At 44.3% G+C, this 14,706-nt stretch overlaps 2 protein-coding genes across 2 annotated transcripts in view; both read left to right on the top strand.

The window, feature by feature from the left end:
* The window catches only part of LOC121003537 (zinc finger protein OZF-like), a 1,338,071-nt gene that overhangs the window by 612,929 nt on the left and 710,436 nt on the right, over positions 1-14,706 (top strand). The gene's annotated exons all lie outside the window — the stretch shown is intronic.
* The window catches only part of LOC121003516 (zinc finger protein 208-like), a 2,651,670-nt gene continuing 2,643,275 nt past the window's right edge, over positions 6,312-14,706 (top strand). The window contains exons 1-3 of the mRNA XM_040435418.1: positions 6,312-6,348; positions 6,431-6,554; positions 13,312-13,406. Of these exons, the coding sequence (XP_040291352.1) occupies positions 6,325-6,348; positions 6,431-6,554; positions 13,312-13,406 (243 nt within the window). The 5' untranslated portion in view covers positions 6,312-6,324. The remainder of the gene's footprint in view (positions 6,349-6,430; positions 6,555-13,311; positions 13,407-14,706) is intronic.

Genomic DNA, 14,706 nt, shown 5'->3' with positions numbered 1-14,706 from the left:
TTAATTGTAAACTAGATGACTGAAATGATCGAAATCAATGTCAAACTGGCCAAAACACTCAATTTCAGTGGGGGTTGAATAATTTTGAACACAACTGTATAACCAGTCAGTTCAGTATACAGTTCTAATCACTATATTAACAGTAGGATCATTATATAACTGTTTTAAATACCTATTTTGGCCTCTGTGCTTCCATAAAACACAGCTCTTAGTGGAGTGAATGTCTGTTCAGCTTCTCTCCTGTGTGTGAGGCTGGCTGTGATTCATCAAAATTCTTGCTGTGTGTGAGGCTGGCTGTGATTAGTCAAGACTCCTGCCCAGCAACAACAGTTTAACTCTATGCTTTCTGTTGTTTCTACTGTGTCATTGAGCTTACCTTACATTATATAATGAATCTTAAATGCATATTATCTTTCCTGTTTCTGTGAAGACAATATATACCAGTTTTATGACATTCAAACATGACGTCACTGTTAATAACTTTGCTTTTTTCTTTAACACACAAATATAGGAACTGTATTAAGGTTATTTAGGTTTAGCTGTATAAACATATAAGCTATATTAGCAACCTAGGACAGGTCTTAGCTGGCCAGCTACACTCCCCTCCTCTTCCTCTCATGTGGGCAGCCACGTGACGTCCATCGACAAGTCATCATCGTCACCTTCACCATCACTGACATCAGAGATTTCGGAGTAGGCAGCAACAGCGGGGACCACCCTCCTTGGGCTGATCTGGGTACTGTCGTCAGACTGCTGGGTGGTGGCCGTTGCTACCTCCTCTTCCTCATCCGATGCCAAGAATGGCTGCGCATTGGTAAGGTCTGGGAATGGATAGGAAAATAATTCCTCTGACTCGAGTGGAGGGGCTATGGTGGTGGTGGTGGTGGTAGTGTCTTTGGGGGGTGCACACAGCAGAGTGAGGAGGGTTAAGATACAGAGAATGAGGAGGGTGCAGAAGTGGAAGGCTGAGTGAGCCACTTATACAACTCTGGTGCATCCTTTGACGTAATCACACGCACCTTCTCCAACTTCCGATTTAGGCTCCGGCCTGGTGCACCTGCCTGACCCATACCACCCCTGTGGAACGGCCTGCCTCTTCCTCTGCCTGTCATTTTAAAAATGATCGTGTGCCAAAGTCCCTAGAGAAGAGCAATATTTGTGGAAGCAGGTATATCGCAGGCCTCAATTCGTATTTGGTGGAAACAGGTATATCAATTCCCTTAATCAGTATTTTGTGGAAGCAGGTGTATCGCAGGCCTCAATCTATATTTGGTGGAAGCAGGTATATTGCACCCCTCAATCTGTATTTTGTGGAAGCAGGTATATCGCACCCCTCAATCAGTATTTTGTGGAAGCAGGTATATAGAACCCCATATTCAATATTTGGTGGAAGCAGATATATCGCACCCCTCAATCTGTATATTGCACCCCTCAATCAGTGTTTTGTCTCTATTGATACACCAGCTCCGACTCCTTTGCGAACCGACGCGGGGATGCATTCGCTTGTGCGCCAGAGGGGAAGACCGCATGACTTTTCGGGGACAGCTTGGCCGGGCTAGTGGCAGTGCGCTGCGGCCGAGCCTGTCTCCGGTGCCTATTGCGGATTCCATTCCGGTGTCCATGTCGACGCACTCTCACAGAGCCGTTCGTGCATCCGCATTTACGTTCGAAAACGGGTTCGCAAGGGGATACCCGATTGCCGACCAGTGAAGGGAATAAAACCTGGCCGCAAGTTCAAAGCAGATTAGGGGGCCAGCAACGGTCTAATTGACTATTGACCGACCAAAGCCTTGTAAACAGGTGTAGAGCAGGATCATGACCTATGGGGAGTGGACACTTGGCGCCCTGGGATTTGTTAGCTGTCACATAAAAGGTGGCCTACCAGGTCGGTCAGTGCCCACTGTTATCCTTCCTTATCCAGGTGCAGGTCAGTACTACTAGCTACTGACTGAAGTTTGCTGGGACTCTGTCCGTTCCAATGGGACCCGGGACTTTCCTTGACGCATCTGTTTGCCTGGCAAGTTGCACAGAGACTTATGCACGGATCGGGATATTTGCCCAGTGAAGTATACCTGGACTTTGTTTATTTTGTTAATAAACCCCCTTGACTTCATCCTCACTGGTCTGTTTCGTTGGTGCCTTGCATTACATGCACTATATACTTTCTATGTTAGAAAGTATATTATGGGTATATCACACCCCTCAATTATTTTTTTTGGGGGCAACAAGTATATCACACCAGTTGCAATTAGTTACTCCAATAGCGTTTGTCCCTCTATATTCAGTGAGGAACAGAAGTATTTGAACACCCTGCGATTTTGCAAGTTGTCCCTCTTAGAAATCATGGAGGGGTCTGAAATTCACATTGTAGGTGCATTCCCACTCTGAGAGACAGAATAAAAATAAATAAATCAGGAAATCACATTGTATGATTTGTACAGAATTTATTTGTATTGCACTGCTGAACATAAGTATTTGAACACCTGAGAAACAGCAAGAATTCTGGCTCTCAAAGACCTGTTACTGTGCCTTTTAAAAGGTCAATTTCTACTCCACTCATTAATCTAACTTAGTAGCACCTGTCTGAGTTCTTTAAAGACCCCTTTTCACGTCCACAGTTAGTCAGACGCCAGCTACTACCATGGGCAAGACCAAAGAGCTGTCAAAAGACACCAGAGACAAAAGAAAGGTGAGGAATCAGCCCAGAACTTCAAGGGAAGAGCTGGTCAATGACATGAAGAGAGCTGGGACCACAGTTTCAAAGGTCACTATTGGTAGAACATTACGCTGTCATGGTTTCAAATCATACATTGCACGGAAGGTTCCCCTGCTCAAGTCATCACATGTCCAGGCCCGTCTGAAGCTAGCCAGTGACCATCTGGATGATCCAGAAGAGGCATGGGAGAAAGTCATGTGGTCAGATGCGACCAAAGTAGAACTTTTTGGTCTAAACTTTGGTCTAAACTTCACTCCTCGTGTTTGGAGGAAAAAGAAGGATGAGTTGCATCCCAAGAACACCATCCCTACTGTGACGCATGGGGGTGGTAACATCATGCTTTGGGGGTGCTTTTCTGCGAAGGGGACAGGACGACTGCACTGCATTAAGGAGAGGATGAATGGGGCCATTTATTGTGAGATTTTGAGCAACAACCTCCTTCCCTCAGTCAGAGCATTGAAGATGGGTCCAATATAACAACGACCCGAAGCATACAGCCAGAATAACCAAGGAGTGGCTCTGTAAGAAGCATGTCAAGGTTCTGGAGTGGCCTAGCCAGTCTCCAGACCTAAATCCAATAAAACATCTTTGGAGGGAGCTGAAACTCCGTGTTGCTCAGCGACAGCCCCAAAACCTGACAGATCTAGAGGAGATCTGTGTGCAGGAGTGGGTCAAAATCCCTGTTGTAGTGTGTGCAAACCTGGTCAATAACTACAGGAAACGTTTGACCTCTGTAATTGCAAACAAAGGCTTCTGTGCCAAATATTAACACAGATTTTCTCCGGTTCAAATGCTTATGTTCAGCAGTGCAAGACAAATGAATTCTTAAAAAAATCATACAATGTGATTTCCTGAATTTTTTATTTTTTATTTTTTGTCTCTCAGAGTAGGACTGCACCTATGTTAATGTGAATTTCGGACCCCTCCATGATTTCTAAGTGGGAGAACTTGCAAAATCACAGGGTGTTCAAATACTTCTGTCCCTGTAGCTGCGTTATCGCAGCAGAACCGCACACAACTGCTGCACAATACAAATGCACTATAATATACTTTCTATGATAGAAAGTATATTATAAGTATATCACACCCCTCAGTATCTCACACCTATCGATAGCACACCTATGCCAGTCCGTAAAAGGACTTTTGTGGCCCTATTAGCTAGCGTTTGGTGTCCCTAACAGTCTGTCCCTGCTCCACAAAGCAAACTCTCCCTACACTGGCAAAACACTGAATGTAAAATGGCTGCCAGATTGGGTTCTGTTATATGGTGGGGGTGTGTCCATGTGCTGAAACGTCTCAATTGGCTGTCCTGTCCCACCTGATGTGTGTGTCATGTGTCAAAGTTGGGCGCAATGCAAAAGAATATGGGCGATGTCCGCCGAATCGCGAACGCGCAAATTTTGCCGCGAAACGACCGCTGGGCGAACCGCAAGACATCACCAGAAACAGCATTAAAAACTAAGTTTTTAAACGAAACGACTGCGGATCTACGATCTGAAGGTCGATTTTCTCATGCCCCTAGTTGCAGCTGCAGTTATTTCTGAGCGATCCTTAGAGACTTGTTCAGACTAGAACTGTATTTGATGCTGTTTGCTGCGCGAGGTGCACATTGTATGCTTGTAGCTGAAGGACACTGAGATCACTGAAAGTTAGTGACCGCCATAACCCTCAAAGGTGCAGAGCGGTTCCTTATACAGTGCGTAGTGCAATGCAGTGGTGGTGGAGGGTAGTCATAAATATTCGCTGTACTTTCACACAATGGTGTAAATAACAAATGTATTTATCATTTCATTTTTTTAAAGTCTGCCTTCATTCACCTGAAAAAAGCTGTAAAATCATGGACACTAGGTTCTCACTTCCACCTAAGTTTCCGTCCACTGCCTGTTGTCAGACAAGATCCATCCCCAGTAACATAGACTCACAAGACCGCAAACAGGAAATGGGGGCGTGTCCGAGCTAGCTGAGATGCTGATCCTGAGAACCTGCTTCTACGCTTTTGAAGATTGTAGGAGACCCCTACCTTTCTGTAATAGGGATTTTTCTCCTCCTTATTTTTTTCTGTGAGCTCCAAAGCTGAAAACAAACATAGTGTGAAGTAAGGAAAAGTATACTAATGGCAGGTTTTACAGAATTGAAACGCCCCCTGCTTCTGAGTGAATTGCATCTATGTGTGCAGCTGAAACAGGGAACATGTCTGAAAAAGACATTAGGGATGTCCCAAAAAGACCTGTTCCTTCACAGTTATGATTGTACAGAGAAGCACAGCGATTATACAAACTTTTCTATGATAACTCGGGTACATTTTACAGGTGTTGTCCCATTAAAAATATTCCAAATTTTTCAAACCAGAACCTGGATCTGAATACTTTCATATTGGCATGTAATAAAAAATTTACAGTATCTGTATAAGCGCCACCTGCTGTTTAGGGGTGTTGGGATGGCCAGCGTCCTTCACTTACTGCGCCTGCGCTGAATACTGAACGGGACAGCGCAGGCGCGAGATTTCCACAGTAGACAGGGCCGGCAAGCAGAGACCAATGCTGCCTGGCCCTGTCAATCAAGTGTAGCAGAGCGCGGCCAGAGGTGGGAGAACGGAGCCTCTGGTAGCAGGAGCAATGCCCCCCCTGCTCTTAGAGGCTCATTTGCATATTATAAAAGTTATTTTTTCTCAATAATGGTGGCACGGAGCTCTAAAAAAAACTAATTTGCCAACCCAACGTCTGTCTAGATAATAATAATCTTTATGTATCACCAACATATTCTGCAGCGTTTTACAATTAACCGGATAACATAGAACCTGTAGAATCCTCTCCTGCTCCAGCACTGAGGCTCCTGTGGTTTCCCTTAGTCTGTTTACATCACTGCAACAACAATATTGGTCGGAGCTCCTATGGCAGTATGTATATCACCTGACCATTGAGGTCTATGATGGTCAATAGCGGTCTCATGCTGTTCATACTGGCATCACTAATGACGTCTTCCATTGGCTGTAGGGTCATGTGAAGATGTGACATACCATGAAACTGCCTTGACCTCACACATGTTTCAATCCATATAAAAAGAGAGAACACAACATCTACACTTTATTATCTCCTCCGATGTCTCCTCTTATCTCCAGTTATTGTATTTTACTTGGGATTTTGTAGGATTTTCCATTGTCTTATCTTCTTTCAATTCAGATTCCTACAATATAGGATCCGCTCAGTGGATATCTTCTATATAAGATCCTTCTCCTGATTGACCCTTCAAGGATGGACAGGGACAAGATGGCGGAGAGTATAATAAATCTCACCCTAGAGATCCTCTTCTGGCTTACTGGAGAGGTGAGAGATTCTGATGATGTCACATTACATCATCTTATCTATGTTACTAACAGATGGACATGACTGGAGAGGTGAGAGACTCTGGAGATGTATGGAGTGATATTTATTACTGTGTCTCTCCATAACCAGGACTACACAGTAGTGAAGAAGACCTCTAGTGAGCGCTGTCAGGCCCCTGTGTCTGAAGGATGGGGAAGAACACTGAGCCCAATCACGGGGCCTCCACCTCACCCCCTGATCCATGAGGAAATCAATATAGAGAAGATCCTAGAACTCACCAACAAGATGATTGAGCTGCTGACTGGAGAGGTGACACTGCTGGGAATGCTGGAACATTATATAAGAACACTATGCAGGAATCTAGGTGATGACTGTATCATTGTGTTGTCAGGTTCCTATAAGGTGTCAGGATGTCACCGTCTATTTCTCCATGGAGGAGTGGGAGTATGTAAAAGGACACACAGATCTGTACAAGGACATCATGATGGTGGATCACCGGCCTCTCAAATCACCAGGTAATAGACATGTGTTTCCCCATTCACTGCTGCAGTCCTGGGCTTGCAGGCATTGTCTGTCCAGGGATCCGCTCCGCAGTTTCCTTCCAGCCCTGAGCACAGCATGCTTACAGCTTGTTGTCTGTAGCCCTTCATTGAAGGCCGGCGCATGTCAACTTCCTGTGATTTATGGGTTAGCTCATAAGATCTTTCTGACCAATCCTAGCCCTCCTGCACATATATAAGTGGTTCAGCCCCCTTCCCAGGTGCCTGAGTGTCAAGTTCCTTGTGTCCTGCAAAGGTTGCTGATATCTCTGCTCGTCTTCCTGTGTATCTTACCCGTGCTTGTGTTGCTGGACTCCGCTACCTGTTTGATCCCTGCCAGCTTGCCTTGATTCTCCTGTTGCTAATCCCGATTGCCTGACCTGTACCTGTGCTGCCTGCCCTGATCTATTGCTTGTTTGACTTCGCCTCTGCCTCATCCTTTGGTCCTGCACTGTTGCTCATGGTTACGCCTTGGCCTGCTGACTACGTCTCGACTTCTGGTACCTTAATCAGGTACCTCTTGGTCCGTCTGGACCAGCTGCCTCGTGTGACAATCCTTCTCAAGAGGTCACGACTTGGTGTTCCTCTTGGGAAAGTCTATCCCCACCATTAGGGGTACTGTAAAGAAAAAGGGGCTCACTTAGAGGAGGTAGGACACGTGGCACAGTGGATTCACACCTGCTGGTTTATGACAAGGTATAGGGGAAAGATCTGCACCTGTTCTGTGTTTAGAGCCTCACCTGGTTTTGGTTCAAAATCTCTGACGGAAATCACTGATCAAACACTGACGTGTGAGTGAGGCCTTATTCGGAGACAAGAGCAGCAAGACAGCATTGAAGTCAATGTAAAATGTAGGCAGATTATGGCATAAGATGTAAATGGAAGTGAATTACAGCCGTGGTAAAAGGCAGCGCTTTGTTAAGTCCTGGACACCGTCCTTTATACCTCAGAGAACAAAGGAATAATTAATATTTTAATTCAAGTTTTCCGCAGTGTGTCGCTGTACGTAGACTTCAGTGTTTTACACACAGATTCCATCATTCCATCATCATTTCTATGTAACCATAGATCTACACAAGTTACACCGACAAAATTTCCTTATCACAATCTCTTATTGCATAAATAATTTGTTCCTGGGGCCTTCCATTAATCCTCTCCAATTCAAGTACCAATCTCCATTTCTCTTTCCAAAGAGCCCCATGGTCCATAAAACCAAGATAGGCTCTTTGATTTATCACCGGTCCAACACCAAGGATCGATCATGATCATAAACATGCAAATGGTTAGTTTTAATAGACTAATACATTTATCTTGGCCAAGGCTTCAACTTCTAGTGCAAATATTATCTGCTTTCTAAAGGTAACCATTCTATCATAACATTTTACTTAAAGGCCTCTTTTTTTTAGCTAAGCTCCTTTTTGAAGTGTAAACACAAGGAGGGTCCTTTACTATTCTGAAATAAGCCTAAATTAGGCTTATTTCAAGGGGCAGATGTCGGTGCAATGGTTAGTAGCTCCGCTATCTGCAACTTCGCCCTGCTCATGCCAGGTCTACAATTGTGTGTGTGGCGTGGACGGCGAAGGGTACGGGCCTGTGCCTCTTCAGAACTTCGGCGGAACCACCGCCAGCTTAGGACTTTAACCTCCTCCCGACCGCCTAACGCGGATGAGTCCTGCGGGCGGCTGGGTTATTCTTCTTGGACGCATCGATGCGTCATCTCGCGAGAGCCGAGATGCAGCGTCGCGCAGCTGAGAAGTTGATCTACAGCCTGCCAGCAGCGGTCATTCGATTTTTTTTTTTTAACCCCAAAAAGGTATATTAGACGCTGTTTTGTTAACAGCGTCTAATATACCTGCTACCTGGTCCTCTGGTGGTCCCTTTTACTTGGATTGACCACCAGAGGACACAGGCAGCTCTGTAAGTAGCACCAATCACTACACTACACCCCCCCCCCTGTCACTTATTAACCCCTGATCACCCCATATAGACTCCCTGATCACCCCCCTATCATTGATCACCCCCCTGTAAGGCTCCATTCAGACGTCCGTATGTGTTTTGCGGATCCGCGGATCCGCAAAACACGGACACCGGCAATGTGCTTTCTGCATTTAGAGGATCCGCACATTGCCAGAACTATATAGAAAATGCCTTTTTTTTGTCCGCAATTGCGGACAAGAATAGGACATGTTCTATAGGCTCTACAAAAAACGCAGTGTTCGCCCGATCAGGCCTGATCTTGTGCACACACTTGTGTTCAGTCCGCCGCACTGCAGTGACGGAATTATTTTTTTTTCTGATCACTGCAAAAACACCGTAAAATATCTGCGGCGCTATAAAGATCACTTTTGAGCGGCATGGCGTGTTCATAGAAGATTTTTATTTTTTTGGGCACAAGTTAGCGGAAATGTTTTTTTTTTGTTTTTTTTTCTTCTTACAAAGTGTCATATTCCACTAACTTGTGACAAAAAATTTAATCTTACATGAACTCGCCATAACCCTCACGGAATCCAAATGCGTAAAAATGCCCTGTGAAATCCTAAAGGTACTCATTGGAACTTGGGCCCCTTTGCGCATCTTGGCTGCAAAAAAGTGTCACACATGTGGTATCGCCGTACACAGGAGAAGTAGGGCAATGTGGTTTGGGGTGTATTTTTACATATACCCATGCTGAGTGAGAGAAATATCTCTGTAAATTGACAACTTTGTATAAAAAAATGTAAAAAGTTGTCATTTACAGAGATATTTCTCACACACAGTATGGGTATATGTAAAAATACACCCCAAAACACATTGCCCTACTTCTTCTGAGTACAGCGATACCACATGTGTGACACTTTTTTGCAGCCTAGGTGCGCAAAGGGGCCAAAATTCCAATGAGTACCTTTAGGATTTCACAGGGCATTTTTACGCATTTGGATTCCAAACTACTTCTCACGCTTTAGGGCCCCTAAAATGCAAGGGCAGTATAAATACCCCACAAGTGACCCCATTTTGGAAAGAAGACACCCCAAGGTATTCCGTGAGGGGTATGGTGAGTTCATGTAAAAGTTAGTGGAATATGAGACTTTGTAAGAAAAAAAATTATAATTCTATTTCCGCTAACTTGTGACAAAAAATAAAAACTTCCATGAACTCACTATTCCCATCAGCGAATACCTTAGGGTGCCTACTTTCCGAAATGGGGTCATTTGTGGGGTGTTTCTACTGTCTGGGCATTGTAGAACCTCAGGAAACATGACAGGTGCTCAGAAAGTCAAAGTGCGTAAATAAATTTTTTTGCACCATAGTTTGTAAACGCTATAACTTTTACCCAAACCAATAAATATACACTTACATTTTTTTTTACTTACTTGCATTTTTTTTTATCAAAGACAAATAGAACAATACATTTAGAGAAAAATTTATATAGAAATGTAGTTTTATTTGAAAAATTGTACAACAGAAAGTGAAAAATGTCATTTTTTTGCAAAGATTTCGGTAATTTTCGATTAATATCAAAAAAATTTAAAAATGTCAGCAGCAATGAAATACCACCAAATGAAAGCTCTATTAGTGAGAAGAAAAGGAGGTAAAATTCATTTGGGTGGTAAGTTGTATGACCGAGCAATAAACCGTAAAAGTAGTGTAGTGCAGAAGTGTAAAAAGTGGTCTGGTCATTAAGGGGGTTTAACCACCTCCGGACCGCCGAACGCAGCGACGCGTCCTGGAGGTGGTTGATTGATTCTTCCTGGACGCATATACGCGTCCTCTCGCGAGACGCGAGATTTCCTGTGAACGCGCGCACACGGGCGCGCACGTTCACAGGAACGGAAGGTAAGCAAGTGGATCTCCAGCCTGCCAGCGGCGATCGTTCGCTGGCAGGCTGGAGATGTGATTTTTTTAACCCCTAACAGGTATATTAGACGCTGTTTTGATAACAGCGTCTAATATACCTGCTATCTGGTCCTCTGGTGGTCCCCTTTGTTTGGATCGACCACCAGAGGACACAGGTAGCTCAGTAATATGTAGCACCAAACACCACTACACCCCCCCCGTCACTTATTAACCCCTTATTCACCCCTGATCACCCCTAATAGACTCCCTGATCACCCCCCTGTCATTGATCACCCCCCTGTCATTGATCACTCCCCTGTAAGGCTCCATTCAGACTTACGTATGATTTTTACGGATCCACTGATACATGGATCGGATCCGCAAAACACATACAGACGTCTGAATGGAGCCTTACAGGGGGGTGATCACCCCATATAGACTCCCTGATCACCCCCCTGTCATTGATCACCCCCCTGTAAGGCTGCATTCAGATGTCCGTATGTTTTTTACGGATCCACGGATACATGGATCGGATCCGCAAAACACATACAGACATCTGAATGGAGCCTTATAGGGGGGTGATCAATGACAGGGGGGTGATCACCCCATATAGACTCCCTGGTCACCCCCCTGTCATTGATCACCCCCCTGTCATTGATCACCCCCCTGTCATTGATCACCCCCCTGTAAGGCTCCATTCAGACATTTTTTTGGCCCAAGTTAGCGGAATTTTTATTTATTTTTCTTACAAAGTCTCATATTCCACTAACTTGTGTCAAAAAATAAAATCTCACATGAAGTCACCATACCCCTCACGGAATCCAAATGCGTAAAATTTTTTAGACATTTATATTCCAGACTTCTTCTCACGCTTTAGGGCCCCTAGAATGCCAGGGCAGTATAAATACCCCACATGTGACCCCATTTCGGAAAGAAGACACCCCCAGGTATTCCGTGAGGGGCATATTGAGTCCATGAAAGATTGAAATTTTTGTCCCAAGTTAGCGGAAAGGGACACTTTGTGAGAAAAAAAAATAAAAAATCAATTTCCGCTAACTTGTGCAAAAAAAAAAAAAAATTCGATGAACTCGCCATGCCCCTCATTGAATACCTTGGGGTGTCTTCTTTCCAAAATGGGGTCACATGTGGGGTATTTATACTGTCCTGGCATTTTAGGGGCCCTAAAGCGTGAGAAGAAGTCTGGGATCCAAATGTCTAAAAATGCCCTCATAAAAGGAATGTGGGCCCCTTTGCGCATCTAGGCTGCAAAAAAGTGTCACACATCTGGTATCGCCGTACTCAGGAGAAGTTGGGCAATGTGTTTTGGGGTGTCATTTTACATATACCCATGCTGGGTGAGATAAATATCTTGGTCAAATGCCAACTTTGTATAAAAAATGGGAAAAGTTGTCTTTTGCCGAGATATTTCTCTCACCCAGCATGAGTATATGTAAAAAGACACCCTAAAACACACTGCCCAACTTCTCCTGAATACGACGATACCACATGTGTGACACTTTTTTGCAGCCTAGGTGGGCAAAGGGGCCCACATTCCAAAGAGCACCTTTAGGATTTCACAGGTCATTTACCTACTTACCACACATTAGGGCCCCTAGAATGCCAGGGCAGTATAACAACCCCACAAGTGACCCCATTTTGGAAAGAAGACACCCCAAGGTATTTCGTGATGGGCATAGTGAGTTCATGGAAGTTTTTATTTTTTGTCACAAGTTAGTGGAATATGAGACTTTGTAAGAAATAATAATAAAAAAAATAAAAAATCATAATTTTCCGCTAACTTGTGACAAAAAATAAAAAATTCTAGGAACTCGCCATGCCCCTCACGGAATACCTTGGGGTGTCTTCTTTCCAAAATGGGGTCACTTGTGGGGTAGTTATACTGCCCTGGCATTCTAGGGGCCCTAATGTGTGGTAAGTAGTTTGAAATCAGAATCTGTAAAAATGGCCGGTGAAATCCTAAAGGTGCTCTTTGGAATGTGGGCCCCTTTGCCCACCTAGGCTGCAAAAAAGTGTCACACATGTGGTATTTTTTACAGATTTTGATTTCAAACTACTACGCACGCATTTGGGCCCCTAAAATGCCAGGGCAGTATAACTACCCCACAAGTGACCCCATTTTGGAAAGAAGACACCCCAAGGTATTTCGTGATGGGCATAGTGAGTTCATGGAAGTTTTTATTTTTTGTCACAAGTTAGTGGAATGTGAGACGTTGTAAGAAAAAAAAAAAAAAAAAATCATCATTTTCCGCTAACTTGTGACAAAAAATAAAAAGTTCTATGAACTCACTATGCCCATCAGCGAATACCTTAGGGTGTCTACTTTCCGAAATGGGGTCATTTGTAGGGTGTTTGTACTGTCTGGCCATTGTAGAACCTCAGGAAACATGACAGGTGCTCAGAAAGTCAGAGCTGCTTCAAAAAGAGGAAATTCACATTTTTGTACCATAGTTTGTAAACGCTATAACTTTTACCCAAACCATTTTTTTTTTACCCGAACATTTTTTTTTTATCAAAGACAACTGAAAGTGAAAAATGTCATTTTTTTGCAAAAAAATCGTTCAATTTCGATTAATAACAAAAAAAGTAAAAATGTCAGCAGCAATGAAATACCACCAAATGAAAGCTCTATTAGTGAGAAGAAAAGGAGGTAAAATTCATTTGGGTGGTAAGTTGCATGACCGAGCAATAAACGGTCAAAGTAGTGTAGGTCAGAAGTGTAAAAAGTGGCCTGGTCATTAAGGGTGTTTAAGCTAAGGGGGCTGAGGTGGTTAAGCTAGGGGAGCTGAGGTGGTTAAGACCTGCATTTAAAACACCAATCTTAATAAATGTGCCCCAAGATGTATACCTAAGACAAGATGGCTGACCATCCAATCTAATCCTGATTCTGAAACACCTACAGTTATGGAAGAGAGAACATCACCCAAGAGATGTCCCAGTCCACATCTTCCACAGGATAATTCAGAAGAACATCACTATGTCCCACAGGATGATCAGGTAGATGGATATAAGGACATCATGATGGAGGATCACCGGCCCCTCATAGCACCAGGTAGCAGACATGACTAAATACACACCTCTCATTATCTGTATGTAAGGAATAAATTCAGTCACTGGATGTGTTTTCTACAGTTAAGGAAGAGATAAGAACACCAGAGAGATGTCCCAGTCCTCTTCTTCTACAGGATGGTTCAGAAGAACATCACAATGTCCCACAGGATGATCAGGTAGATAGATGTCTCATGAAATGTTCCCTCTGATCTGTAGAAGACTGTGAAGATCTTGTGTTCAGTCTTGTTTTATCCTTCAGTATTACATGATTTATCCTTGTATTAATGAGAAAGATGGAGATGGCAGGATTACAGCTGATCATAGACTGTGACGGTCACGTACACTACACACAGGGGGGAGGATAGTGACCACTGCGCTCCACCCTCACCCCTGGCCCTGCCTACTTGCCTAGCAAGTCCTAATGACAGGGGACAACTAGACGGCAGTCCCTAACTTAGGATACGTGCTGGGAAGACAGACAAGACAAATAACAGAACGTGAACGGACCGGGTCAATACCTAGAGAGCTACGCAGTACTAAGGAATGAGCAGAGAATATTCAGGAAAAGCCGAGGTCAAATACCAGGAGAGAAACGAAGTACAACAGGAGTCCGCAAAGAATCATCAGGTGGAAGCCGGGGTCAGGATACCAGGAGAGATGCGCAGTACAGGAGGAGCAGGCAGAGGATCGTCAGGGAACAGGATCAGGTAGTATTCAGTAGTCCAACAAATAGCAAGGAACCTAGAATTAACAGGCAACCTGTGGCCAGCAGGCTGCCTGTATTTATAGTGGGGTCTGAGGGTCATGTGACGTGGCCAGCGTCACATGACCGACAGACAGACAAGTCGAGCACCGAGTGATCAGCTCGGCGCTCAAGGCAGACCTAGGAGCAGGGAGCCTCCCAGCTAGCAAAGCCGCCCTGGGAACGAGGCCAAACACAGATCCTCGCTCCCGAAGCTAAGCAGCAGGTCTGCGGCTGATGGGAGACTGAGTGCGCCTTTGGCACCCCGTGACATAGACGTTACATGTTGTCTGGATCTTCTCACTATTTTCTCCCTGTAGAGACTTTTTAGATGGCCTTCTCTGTCAACTGCTGCAGATCTTTTGTGGTTGCACAAAGCCGGGACCATGCAGTACTACAAATGGTCAACCAAAGTTGTGCTCGGATTGTCAGCTTGAACAACATCGGCAGATAAATTCATCATTATCTTCAAAGGCTTTGTAGTCTAGGGTGCAGTCTCCTGGT

This window comes from Bufo bufo, chromosome 6, assembly GCF_905171765.1.
Source record: "Bufo bufo chromosome 6, aBufBuf1.1, whole genome shotgun sequence".
Taxonomy (NCBI): domain Eukaryota; kingdom Metazoa; phylum Chordata; class Amphibia; order Anura; family Bufonidae; genus Bufo; species Bufo bufo.
The sequence above is the reverse complement of the archived record's forward strand: the minus strand, read 5'-3'. Positions and strand labels throughout refer to the sequence as shown.